Source organism: Polypterus senegalus, chromosome 18 (genome assembly GCF_016835505.1).
Source record: "Polypterus senegalus isolate Bchr_013 chromosome 18, ASM1683550v1, whole genome shotgun sequence".
NCBI lineage: Eukaryota > Metazoa > Chordata > Cladistia > Polypteriformes > Polypteridae > Polypterus > Polypterus senegalus.
Genome location: NC_053171.1, coordinates 37,143,649 through 37,156,066, shown reverse-complemented (window position 1 = coordinate 37,156,066; position 12,418 = coordinate 37,143,649). Strand labels below are relative to the sequence as shown.

The 12,418-nt window shown below is 36.6% G+C and overlaps 1 protein-coding gene across 2 annotated transcripts in view; it reads right to left on the bottom strand.

Moving 5' to 3' along the window:
• fancm (FA complementation group M) overlaps positions 1-12,418 on the bottom strand; it is a 101,851-nt gene that overhangs the window by 32,789 nt on the left and 56,644 nt on the right. For both annotated transcript variants that reach the window (XM_039741372.1, XM_039741373.1), the window contains exons 10-13: positions 10,373-10,579; positions 9,754-9,994; positions 7,447-7,556; positions 2,574-2,741 (exon numbers count right to left, since the gene is read on the bottom strand). In XM_039741372.1, coding sequence (XP_039597306.1) covers positions 2,574-2,741; positions 7,447-7,556; positions 9,754-9,994; positions 10,373-10,579 — 726 coding nt within the window. The remainder of the gene's footprint in view (positions 1-2,573; positions 2,742-7,446; positions 7,557-9,753; positions 9,995-10,372; positions 10,580-12,418) is intronic.

Sequence of the window (12,418 nt, the reverse complement as noted above, 5' to 3'; positions counted from 1 at the left end):
CATCATTATACACAGAAGTTGAATATGGTGTCCCGCAGGGCTCAGTACTGGGACCTTTACTGTTTTCACTTTACATGCTTCCACTGGGATCTCTCATTAGGAAACATAATGTTAATTTTCACTCGTATGCAGATGACACCCAGTTATACCTTTCATTTAAATCAAATGAAGTTTCTCCGATGTTGTCTTTAATTAGTTGTGTTAGTGAATTAAAGGAATGGATGAATGAGAACTACTTGTCTTTAAATACAGATAAAACAGAGATGTTAATTGCTTGAGGGAATGAAGCTGATCACAGCAATATTTTGTCATCATTTAACTCAGTTGGAATCCCAATTAATTTTACTGAATCAGCCCGCAATCTAGGAGTTATCTTTGACTCTAGCATGTCATTTAAAGCATATTACAAAGTCGTCCAAAACCTGTTTTTTCCATCTTAAAAATATTAGGAAATTAAGGCGCTTTCTAAATAAACAGGATTGTGAGAAATTAATTCATGCATTTATCTCTAGTAGGATTGACTACTGCAATGCGGTGTTCACTGGCTGTTCAAACTGTTCTCTATACAGCCTCCAGTTAATCCAAAATGCGGCTACAAGAATTATTACAAGAACAAGAAAATATGAACACATAACCCCAGTTCTTAAATCTTTACACTGGCTCCCAGTTAAATTTAGGGCAGATTTCAAAATCCTCCTTTTAACATATAAAGCATTAAATGGCCAAGGTCCGCTTACTTGTCTGAACTTATCATGACTTACAAACCTGAGCGCACATTAAGATCTCAAGATGCCGGTCTGCTTAGGATTCCAAGGATTAATAAAATAACAGTGGGAGGTCGAGCTTTTAGTTACAGGGCCCCTAAACTGTGGAATGGTCTTCCTGCTTCCATAAGAGATGCCCCCTCGGTCTCAGCCTTTAAATCCCGGCTGAAGACTCACTACTTCAGTTTAGCATATCCTGACTAGAGCTGCTGATTAACTGTACATACTGCATCTCTGTTGTTAGTCATTAGCACTATAACATAAGTAACATGATAATTATATTTGAATACTAACCCTCACCTATTCTGTTTCTTTTCTCGGTACCCAAATGTGGCATTGGTGCCACGCCCACCTGCCAAGTTGTTTGCCTGCCTATGGTAAAGTCATCCCTGATGGAGGATCACAGGAATCATGGGAAAGAGGGGTCCTTTCATCGGAGCAATGTTTCAGCCGTGGCATGGCCAAATGGAGATGCAGCTAGATGGATGAGGTCTCCAGGACTCTAAAAATATCCAAACCTAATTATGTCATATCATCTACTGTTAAACCGTAATTCTAAAATTTTTATTATGCTGTCTTAAGGAATTGTTCTGTTGTGTATATTGTATTGTATTGACCCCCTACTTTTGACACCTACTGCACGCCCAACCTACCTGGAAAGGGGTCTCTTTGAACTGCCTTTCCCGAGGTTTCTTCCATTTTTCCCTACAAGGTTTTTATTGGGAGTTTTTCCTTGTCTTCTCAGAGAGTCAAGGCTGGGGGGCTGTCAAAAGGCAGGGCCTGTTAAAGCCCATTGCGGCACTTCCTGTGTGATTTTGGGCTATACAAAAATAAACTGTATTGTATTGTATTGTATGCTGTGGGGATGTTTTTCAGCGGCAGGAACTGGAAGACTAGTCAGGATAAAGGGAAAGATGACTGCAGTAATGTACAGAGACATCCTGGATGAAAACCTGCTCCAGAGCGCTCTTGACCTCAGACTGGGGCGACGGTTCATCTTTCAGCAGGACAACGACCCCAAACACACAGCCAAGATATCAAAGGAGTGGCTTCAGGACAACTCTGTGAATGTCCTTGAGTGGCCCAGCCAGAGCCCAAACTTGAATCCGATTGAACATCTCTGGAGAGATCTTAAAATGGATGGCTCACCGACGCTTCCCATCCAACCTGATGGAGCTTGAGAGGTGCTGCAAAGAGGAATGGGCGAAACTGGCCAAGAATAGGTGTGCCAAGCTTGTGGCATCATATTCAAAAAGACTTGAGGCTGTAATTGCTGCCAAAGGTGCATCGACAAAGTAATGAGCAAAGACTGTGAATACTTATGTACATGTGATTTCTCAGTTTTTTTATTTTTAATGAATTTGCAAAAACCTCAAGTAAACTTCGTTCACATTGTCATTATGGGGTGTTGTGTGTAGAATTCTGAGAAAAAAAATGAATTTAATCCATTTTGGAATAAGGCTGTAAGATAACAAAATGTGGAAAAAGTGATGTGCTGTGAATCAATAATGATTAGTATCCTTGATGAACATTCCTGTTTCCCCACTTTTAAGGTCTTTCCCTATAAGTGTAATATTATGGAAAACGTTTTATAGATTCAGCATTATGCGAAAATTGTCTGCATATGGCTTTTGACAAAATAAAGTAAGTCAACCTTGGAAAATGTTGAATTAAAGTAAAACTGCAATGTACAGATTGCTAGAAAGGTTATTACTTGATTATTTTTTGTTGTAACTGTGATAAAACTGTTGTGCGCTTAAGTATTATTTCAATTAAGAAGCTTGAAAATTCCAAGTAAGTATAACTTACAATTTGCTGCTCTTCTTCCTCTCGCATACTATCAATTAGTCTCATGATGTCAACAAAATTCTTGCACCGCTTTGAATGGTCAACCTTCTCAACAGGAAAAAGTTGGCTTTGCCAGTATCTCCACTCCGAGAGAGAGAGCTCCCGTACTTTAGATGTATTTTCAGAGCACTAGATACATAACAGGAGTAGACATGGAAGCAGAGAAAATATGAATTGCATAACTTACATTATGTCTTTAGCGCCATAAATGACTTTTAGCATTATCATTGCAGTATTAAAGTATGAAACATTTCCTTGCAATAAAATTAAAACCATGTTAAAACAGAAATGATAGATCATGCATTTCAAAGACAGTTTTCAAAGAATCCTAAATGTAATAATGTAAGCATTACATTACATAATACAAGTAAAATGTTCGAGTATGGGCGGCACAGTGGCGCCTCGCAGTTAGGAGACCCAGGTTCGCTTCCCAGGTCTTCCCTGCGTGAAGTTTGCATGTTCTCCCCGTGTCTGTGTGGGTTTCCTCCAGGTACTCCGGTTTCCTCCCAGAGTCCAAAGACATGTAAGTTAGGTGCATTGGCGATCCTAAATTGTACCTAGTGTGTGCTATTGTGTGTGTGTGCGCGTGCGCCCTGCGGTGGACTGGCACCCTTTCTGGGGTTTATTTCCTGATTTGTGCCCTGTGTTGGCTGGGATTGGCTCCAGCAGAAACCCGTGACCCTGTAGTTAGGATATAGCGGGTTGGATAATGGATGCTGGACTACTGGAAGTAACAAGAGGTTTTAGAAGCACAGTTTGTGATTTAAGTGCATGGCAATTAACTTATGGTTGAAAAGAACCTGGCTTAAAAGAAGACTCCTTAAAATACAAGAAAATGTGTACTGGAATAATGACTTAACAAAAAGACAACTGATTGGAAAAGAAGGTGCATTAAAGACAATAAAATTAGCTGATCAAAGAGGCAGCAAAGCAAAATGATAAAAAAGCAGTTGCAAGGGTGCAAGAAGCCAAACAGCCATTTCTAATTCACACATATAATGAACAAGCAAAGAGAAATGTGTCCAAAATAATGAAGGAGATGGTAAGAAACGGAAAATATGAAGAAGTAGTGAACTGCTTTACAAATGAGGAGAAAACATTCACGTTTAATAACAATTGAAATAAGAGTGCCTGAATAAAACGCATGAAAAAACAACTGAAGTAGGAGAACAATTGGGTTTAAGTAGATGTTTGTATGAAATAAGAAGAACCTAGCTGTAGGCTCTCAAACAGGAGATCATAATGAAGAAAAAGAAGCAGCAGCAGAGAAGTAAATAAGCAGGGTCAACTTAAGTGATGCAAGTCTTGGAGTTGAATGTCAATGTACAAGTTGATTGCAATGGAAGGGAAGGTTCCATCAGGCCTGGCAAAGTATCACTAGTGTGGAAACCCAGCGTTTAGAGATGGCCATGAGTTCCAGATTTCAGGCAGTCATTGGCTATAAAGGATCATCAATCAAATATTGAAAATGACCATTATCATTATATTTATGATTATTAGTTTGTACACATACTTTTCAGCTTCTGAAAATAAGGGAACCATGTATAAAAGTGTCTGTCATTTCTGAACGGCTCATACGGTCTTTTTGGTAAAACCCCTCAAATTAAAGCTGAACCTCTACACTTCAATCATATAATGATTGCTTTACTTCAAATCCATTGTGATAGTGTACACAGCGAAAATTATGAAATTTGTGTCACTGTTCAAATTCTTATGGACCCGACTGTAAATTCCAATGTGCAAAGTATAGGGAAAAGTACTTGAATTTGGTTCTTATTGATGGTTAGAATTTTGCAGAAGATAAATATAGTGGCTGAGGGAATGCAGCAAAAAGGAATCAGAGATCAGAAACAAAATTAGTGCAGCATGATTTCATATTTTCACTCTTGAGCAGCACATGCAGGAATCAGTTCACATGTGTAGATCATGAAGAATGTAAGAATAAGGGCGGCAAGAGATAATGAAAGTTGTATTGAACAAGCTAGTTGTGGAGGTGAGTCTTGTAGTGATGTTGATGTATAAGGAAACATGAACCATAAATGGTGACAGGAGGATTTAAAAGTGGAGGGGGGGATTTAGACATCTGCTCAGCACCTGTGTCTATCTGTGATAGTGACAGAAGTGGAGAACAGAAAGGTGATTTATGGAAGGAACTGATGCAAAATGCAAAGCACATTTGAAGAATATAAAAATAAAAAAAATCTGGTATGGAGGTTAAATATATTAGGATGCAAGAGAAGAAAAAGTCAACAGGTTGTGAAGGGAAAGAAGATGGGTTGTACCAATATTAGTCTCCATCCTGTGTAATCATGTTTAATATTTTTGTGTACTGTGTAAAATATCTTGTATTATTTATCTATCTTTTTCAAATATCTTTCCAAATGTTAATTTCAGATATCCAATTGTTGGGATTTTTCCAACTCTAGGGTCTGCTAATTCAGTTAAGAGTAATGCTAGATAAACCTTTATTCAACTGTTTAGTTACACTTCTATTTCAGTATATAAATTGAAAATAGCAGTGAAAGTTGTAGGGCAGGCATACTGTAAGCTGTCATCAATCCTTACTTTTAATGAAGCATGACAAGCAATGAAAGAAAATTGTATGCAAACTAAGTGAGGAGTCAGATGGGATATGGAAGTTAGATGCAACCAAACAAATTCAGAAAAAACTGAGATAAGAACTGAAGTGGTGTCTGGTGGCCATAAAATGGACAAAAACTTAGAAAGTGAAATATATACTTTATAAAACTTGTGATAAGCCAAATAAAGGATTTTAGATTGCAGTTGACTAAACTAGGCAAATCAGATAATAGTGGTTATGCCAGTTGTAGTTGGTATATGTATACAGTTTATAGAATGTTTAGAATATTTTCATATTAATGGTAGATAAATATAAGCAAAGGTGGGAGCTACAGTGCACCAAACACTTATACAGTGCTGCGAAAAATATTTACCCCATCCTAATTTTGCATATTTACAATACTCAAGTGGTTCTAAACTCCAAACAACTTCAGTATAATAACAAAAGACAACTTTAAGAAGCACAATATAGAGGTTTTTAATGACTATTTAATTTATTGAATTAAATAGTCATTTAATTCACGCCTGTGAAAAAGTAATTTCCCCTAAACTCAATACTATGTTGGGCCACCGTTAATAACAACAACATTACAGTGTAGAAATTTTGTCCCACTGTTTTCATTTAATCAAATTGGTGGGTTTTCAACAATGACCTGTGAATTTAAGGTTCCTCCACAACATCTTAACACTAGAATTACCAGAGCCTACGAAAAAACTCGTAAATTCGTCCCACCTTAAATTGCTTCTTAAAATCGTTCACGTCTTTTGTCATCTAAATGTGCCAATAAAAATCAGGCTACAAAGCGGCCGGCTATTCCATCCCCCCACTGACTTAGAATGTGCACAAACTTCTCCCAGCTCATGCCTTGATTGATTTTCTGGGAGTGAAGTGGAGTTTTAGAGTGGAAATAATAGATTGTTGTTTGGAACACACGCATTTCATGTCTGTTCTGTTTCTACAGTAATCTGTGTAAACACATTGTTAAAACAGAAACGTTTTTTATATTCTTCTAGTAGATGACAAAATGTAGGCATGTTTAATGGAGTGTTAATGGAGGTCAAATCAGAACTTTGATTAGATTAGGCCACTCCACAAACCTTAATTTTGATTTGTTTGTTTTTTTCCAGCAATTCAGGGATGAACTTGCTATTGTACTTTGGATTGTTGTCTTGCTACATAACTGAATTCACACTTCCATCAATTATGGCAAGTCACTCATGTCTTGAAGCAGCAATGCATTTCCACACCATTTCACTACCATCACCATGATTGACTATGGGAATTATGATCTTATTGTGGAAAGCTGTGTTAGCTTTATGGCAAAAGTAACAGGGCCCAGGTCTTCTTTATTTAGTTCCACTTTTGAATGATCAGTCCACAGATTATCCCTAAGGTTTTGGGGATAATTAAGGTATTTTTGGCAAACTTTAGACAAGCTTTTGCTCCTCTTGTTTACTGAAGGTTTTTGCCTTGCAACTTTCGAATGGACATTATTAACAACTAAAGTCTTTCTAATTGTGGATTAATTAACTCTGTCTTTAGTTGAGCATAGGCAGGCCTGCAGTTCCTTAGATGTTTGTCCAGGATTACTGTTACTTCCATGTACTCTTGGGGTAATTTTGCTAGGCCCGCCACTCCTGGGCAGATTTACCACTGTTCCAAGTTTTCTGCATTTGGAGATGATGGCTTATGTTGGTTTGCTGGAGTACCAGTGTTTTAGAAATTGTTTTCTAACCTTTTCCCAACTGATATATTCCAATAGCTTTCTTTCTCAGGTCACCTGGAAATTCTTCTGATTGATGCATGGGGTACTTATTGCATGTTGAGACCTTTGGGACAACTTCACATTACTGGAAAGGTTGTATTTTAGTGAAGTTTAGATTCAACAGGGGTGATATCAATCAAGCTTTGGTGTGTCTAGTCTAACTTAATCCACTATTATTTCATGTTGGTTAATTGGTAGATTGAGTGACTGATGGGGTAATTGCTTTTTCACATGGGTGATATAGGTGTTGGTGAACATTTTTCCTTCAATAAATTAAATGATCATTTAAAAATTGTGTATTTTGTTTACCCATATTACCTTTTAAGCACTATGAATAAGCAAAAATAGAGGAAATTATGAAGGTGCAAATACTTTTTAAATAGCTCAATGTACTGACACAGAAGTAAAGAAGAAATATTGATTTTTTTTTTTTTAAATAATTTGGCACGTCTTACAAGAGACACTAAAGAATAAAACATGACACTCACAGGGCTTTCTTTCTGTTTTAGTTTTGGCAGTAGTTCCTCTTCAAGACAAAACATACTTTTCCATGCTTCATATTCTTTAGCTGTTAACAATCCATTTGAAGACTCTTCTTCTGCATTAAATAGGACATGGGAGTTATTTAGTTAATGGTGGATAAGAGCAACAAAAATAATGATAATGTTCTCTAAAAGAGATGTTATGAGAAGGCTAGAGAGTGACCCAGAGCAGAACTCTAGCAATTAAGACAGTCAATTATAAACAGGCAGTGTTGCTTAAAGACAGTGAACAAAAGCCACTTTTGTAATTGTAAGCCTGAGAAGACTGAAATTACACCTGACAAACCAAGGTTGCAAGACTAGTAATTTATAATTGGAAGAAACCTATTAGATGCCCTTTTCAGCTAAAACAGAACATTTTACAATATATCAGAGTGCTAGTTAAAAAAGCAGCTTTATGGTTTTCAAACGTGTCTCCAAGTGTGTCTTTATCAGTGAGAAACGACTGGATGTCATATAGGGATGCTACAGGATCCAGCCTGAGCCTTAATGGCTTTTGATACTTTGTTAAAAGAAGGGAGTTAAAATACAATCAATAAAGGGAGTAAATAAGGACAGCACACTGGTTAATAATTCTGGGGAATCCTGAGTGCACTATTAATTTACTGAAACTGGATTTGCTTCCAATTAAGAAAAAGTTTAAAAAACATTGTGACATCTGCAAAGACAATTTTGATCATTCCAAAGTCTATTGGTTAATTTGGAAATTTAACTGTGTTTAAGAAAAGAATAAAAAAACACTAACATATTAGAATCTGCCTTGCTATGTTCAAGACAGCTGTGTGAATTCAAATTTTTTAAGGTTTTTTAAAACACAAAAAGAGAAAATTGCAGCAGAAAGTAAAGAATTTTATATAAAGGAAATGCTTCTCTCTGGAGAAAATAAGTGACACTTTTTTAATATTATAAATCTTCAAGAAAAGTGAATGGTCCACAGTACATTAGTTTAAAACAAAAGAAAATACAACTCTTTGCTATTTTTAAAAAGTTTAATATGATAATGTAAGAAAAAAGTACAGTAAGTACATGGGAAATGCATTATACAATAAACTAATATAAAGTTGAAATCTTTATCTCTCATTTGTGAGCAGAACAATAATTATTACCTATATAATAAAAGCCCAGCACGGTGTCCGTGTCCGGGTACGCATTCCTTTTGGCTGTATAGCCGCCCCGTAGAAAAGCCCCAGTACGTCCCCTTTCAGAATTCCTGCTTACCCCCCTCCGTTCTTTCCCCTTTGCTTTTATTTTTCCTGTTCCCGAAAATCTTTTCAAAACAAAAGTAAAGAAAAGGACAGAGCGTCACATTAACGTCTTCTCCCCTCTGCCTATTAAATAATCAATAAAATGAAATAAAAAAATCACGAAAGAAACAGAAACCATAACCTACCCTTAATAACATGTGCACTTGAGTATTTCGAGCCCCGAGTCTGAGTCGGATGGTTCCCCAGGTCACCAATTCATGTGTTTCACTATGCCCACTATGCCTTTCCGTCTTTAGCTACACATGTGCACTTGTACGGAGGAGACCTTACAGAACAATGCCGAAACGAAACGCAACTAAACCTGCTTCTGCGAGAGAGGACACATTACAGCGTGATCACGAAGCAAAGAGGCAAAAGCGTGACAGTCGCTCGCAAAAAACGGACACTCAGCATTCACACAGAACGTTGTTTACCAAGAAGTACTCGACTTTGTCCACTCTAATGCCACGGGATTTTGTGACTCCACAGACATCACTACGTGCAATGAAGGTGTTGGACGCGATGACACAGTACTGCATGTCACTGACGAAGTTAATGAAGACCACTCAAATGACCTACATTGCTTTGCTCTTCAGAATGAACTACCACTACATGCCCCCTCAACAAGCACAGGACGTTCTCAACATTATCATCCTTCTCTTCCTTACAACCTCTTACACAACGTATACGATTCTCATTAGTCTGCGTCCCACATTTCGTGAATCATGGGTTTTGTTTTGAAATTTTGTTTCCCATGCAAAAATCAAATGTGGTGCGATGAAGGACCCAGTTCACGACTGGCAGCCACGTTTAAACAGGGAGTCCTTCAACTGTGGTCATCCAATGCGCAGCGTAGCACGCGCGAAGTTGCTAGTTATCAAATAATACAACTGACTATATTTCAAAAACATTAACCTTATAACAACTGTACTACAAAGCTATAAACAAAAGTATTTAACTAAATATACTGAACACTGAAAAAGAAAAAGAGACAAAACATTAGTGGTACCTGGCATTCGTGGGAACATGAAAGAGTCCAACAAATCAGTTCCTGATTTTCGGGCCTTGGAAGACCGTCGTGCTTTTTCACTATGCTGGTACTGCCCAACTGTTATATACATTTTGTGACAAACGGGACTGACCCCATCTGGAACCATCCTTGGGCTGTTTGGGTACATATGGAAAGCTTTGTTGCTTCCTAAAATTGTTTTATAAATACTTTTTCTAGTGCTCTGGCTTTGATTATACGTCTTTAGGAAAGAAGAGAAAATGATAAATTCAAATTAAACACACACATATACATACAAACATGTTGTAAAAGCAAACATAACATATTTAAGTAATTTATACAATAGTTGTGTCTTTGACTCATACTTCAAGGACTTTAACACAATGCTAATTAATGCTTGAAACTGTAATTACCGTATTGTAATTAATGTAATTACTGCAATTATTGGTTAGTTTGTGCTAAACAATAAATATAAACAAACATATTGCAACTACATTATAAAACAGTGTATAGCTCTGTAATAACTGAATTCCAGCCACATGGTACAAGCTAAAAACAATTACTAAACATACAATTAGAATTCCACAGTTGTTTTTCCCCACTTTCACTTTTTACTTACCCGCTCTTCTCTGCCTTCAGAAAGAATGATCACAATTCTGCCTTTGCGCTTGCGGCCGGTTCTTCCCATGCGCTGTACCAACCTAATTGGACTCTTCTGAGCATCAAAGCAGACAATCAAGTCTACCTCTCCAATATCCAGACCTTCTTCTCCAACGCAAGTAGAAACTAAGGTGTTAAAGCCTCCTTCTCTAAATCGTTTGACTACCTGGTTAGAGTAAGATTATGATTAGTTACATGAATGGCTTAAACGCTGTTACTGTGCGCAAAAAAAAAAACAAAAAAAAGTTATCATCTAACTTTACTGCCCCTGAAATAAAGGGATTGTGTTAAAAAATACTTTAGTTCACTCACATTTTTATTCAATCTTTTTGCTCAACCCACTGAATTAAAGCTGAAAGTCTGTACTTCAACTGCATCTGAGTTGTTTCATTTAAAAATCATTGTGGTAATGTACAGAACCAAAATTAGAAAAAAAGTTGTCTCTGTCCAAATATTTATGGACCCAACTGTACATACATGCACACATTATACAGTATATCACTTCCTGTCTTATGTATAGGCACACATACATTAAACAATTATCTAACACACAGGTTAAAAAGAACACAAAAATTAATGACACAAAATCGGAAAAGAATAGTCTCAGAGGAAAAAATATCCCATAATTACGAAATATTGTCCAAAATGGTCATTATCTAACAAAAGGCAAACTTAAACAATCTTCTACATTCTTCTCATCCCACTTCTCAAACTGAACTCCACTCTCTGTTGGCTTTAAAACAGCTGCTGTTTTGCTATGCTAGCTTCCCCATCACATGCCTCTGTTAGCTATCATATGATATTACTGAAATTATAAAGCAAACTTTGCTAAAGTTTAAAACTGTCCCCAGTTTACATTTCCTCATTTCTAAATTAAATGTTATAATGATATCTTGGTAAGAATTTGTGCATCACACTGTCGCTCACTCCTTCAAACATGAAGGTTTTCTACTATAGTGCAAAGATGAACCGTACTTTGACTGAGCCGAGCATAAATGCACCCTGTGATGACCTAACATTTCATCCAGGACCTCTTCCTGCCCTGCACCTGTTGCTGAATTCTCCCTTAACTCATGTTGATAAAATAAATGGAGCTATGGCTTTCTATCAACTACACATTGAAGGGGTGGAGAATGAGTCTTACTCATTTCAGTTGTGATTGTGCAATGATTAACTTTGGTTTGAAATTTCAGACACTATTCACCCCTCATCACCATGACAGTGCTAGTCGTGTTGAGCTACTAACTCCAAGTACACAACCAACACTTTAATTTGTCAGGTGTTTTTTTTTTAATATATGACAACACAATTATTCTCAATCAAATGACAATTTGGGTTCAGAACAGAGAGTAAACACAATAAAAATGCACAATTCAACCAATAAAATATATAACTTATAAAATATAACTGCGTTGGTAGACAGTAACCAGCTCACCATGGTTAAACATGCCTTATTCATGTAAAATTAGAATTTTCAGCATTTGTATTTTTGATAAAATGTAATCAAGCCATAGCTTTTAAAATGTTAATTTAAAAAATTAGAAGAGGTAAACAAATATAAATGTAACAAACACTATGACACTAAACAACCCACAGGTGTCACTGATGCTACCTGGATGGGCCAAAGCTTTGAACATCTATGGTGTTTCATTGGATAATGTTCTTCTGAGGGATGCCTCGACAATTTCTGCCCTTAGTCAGTTTTAGGAAGTGAAAAATAACAAAAATAGCAAGAATAATAAAAATTTGTGACATTAAAAGATAGATTTTATTTTGAATCCCAACTCAGTTTCAAAACTTAACAGAGGCTATCTGCTTGCACAACACCAAAAAGCCAGTTGCTAAATTCTTAAATACAAGCAATACAAGAGAAAACTTAAATCACATCACCTTAACACTTTGCTCTGCTAATATCTCGGCTTTTTTATTATTGGCCTCACCATCGACATTGATGTGCCATTGTTTTTTTAATGACTGCAGTTTTTCTTATAATTAATTTTATAAG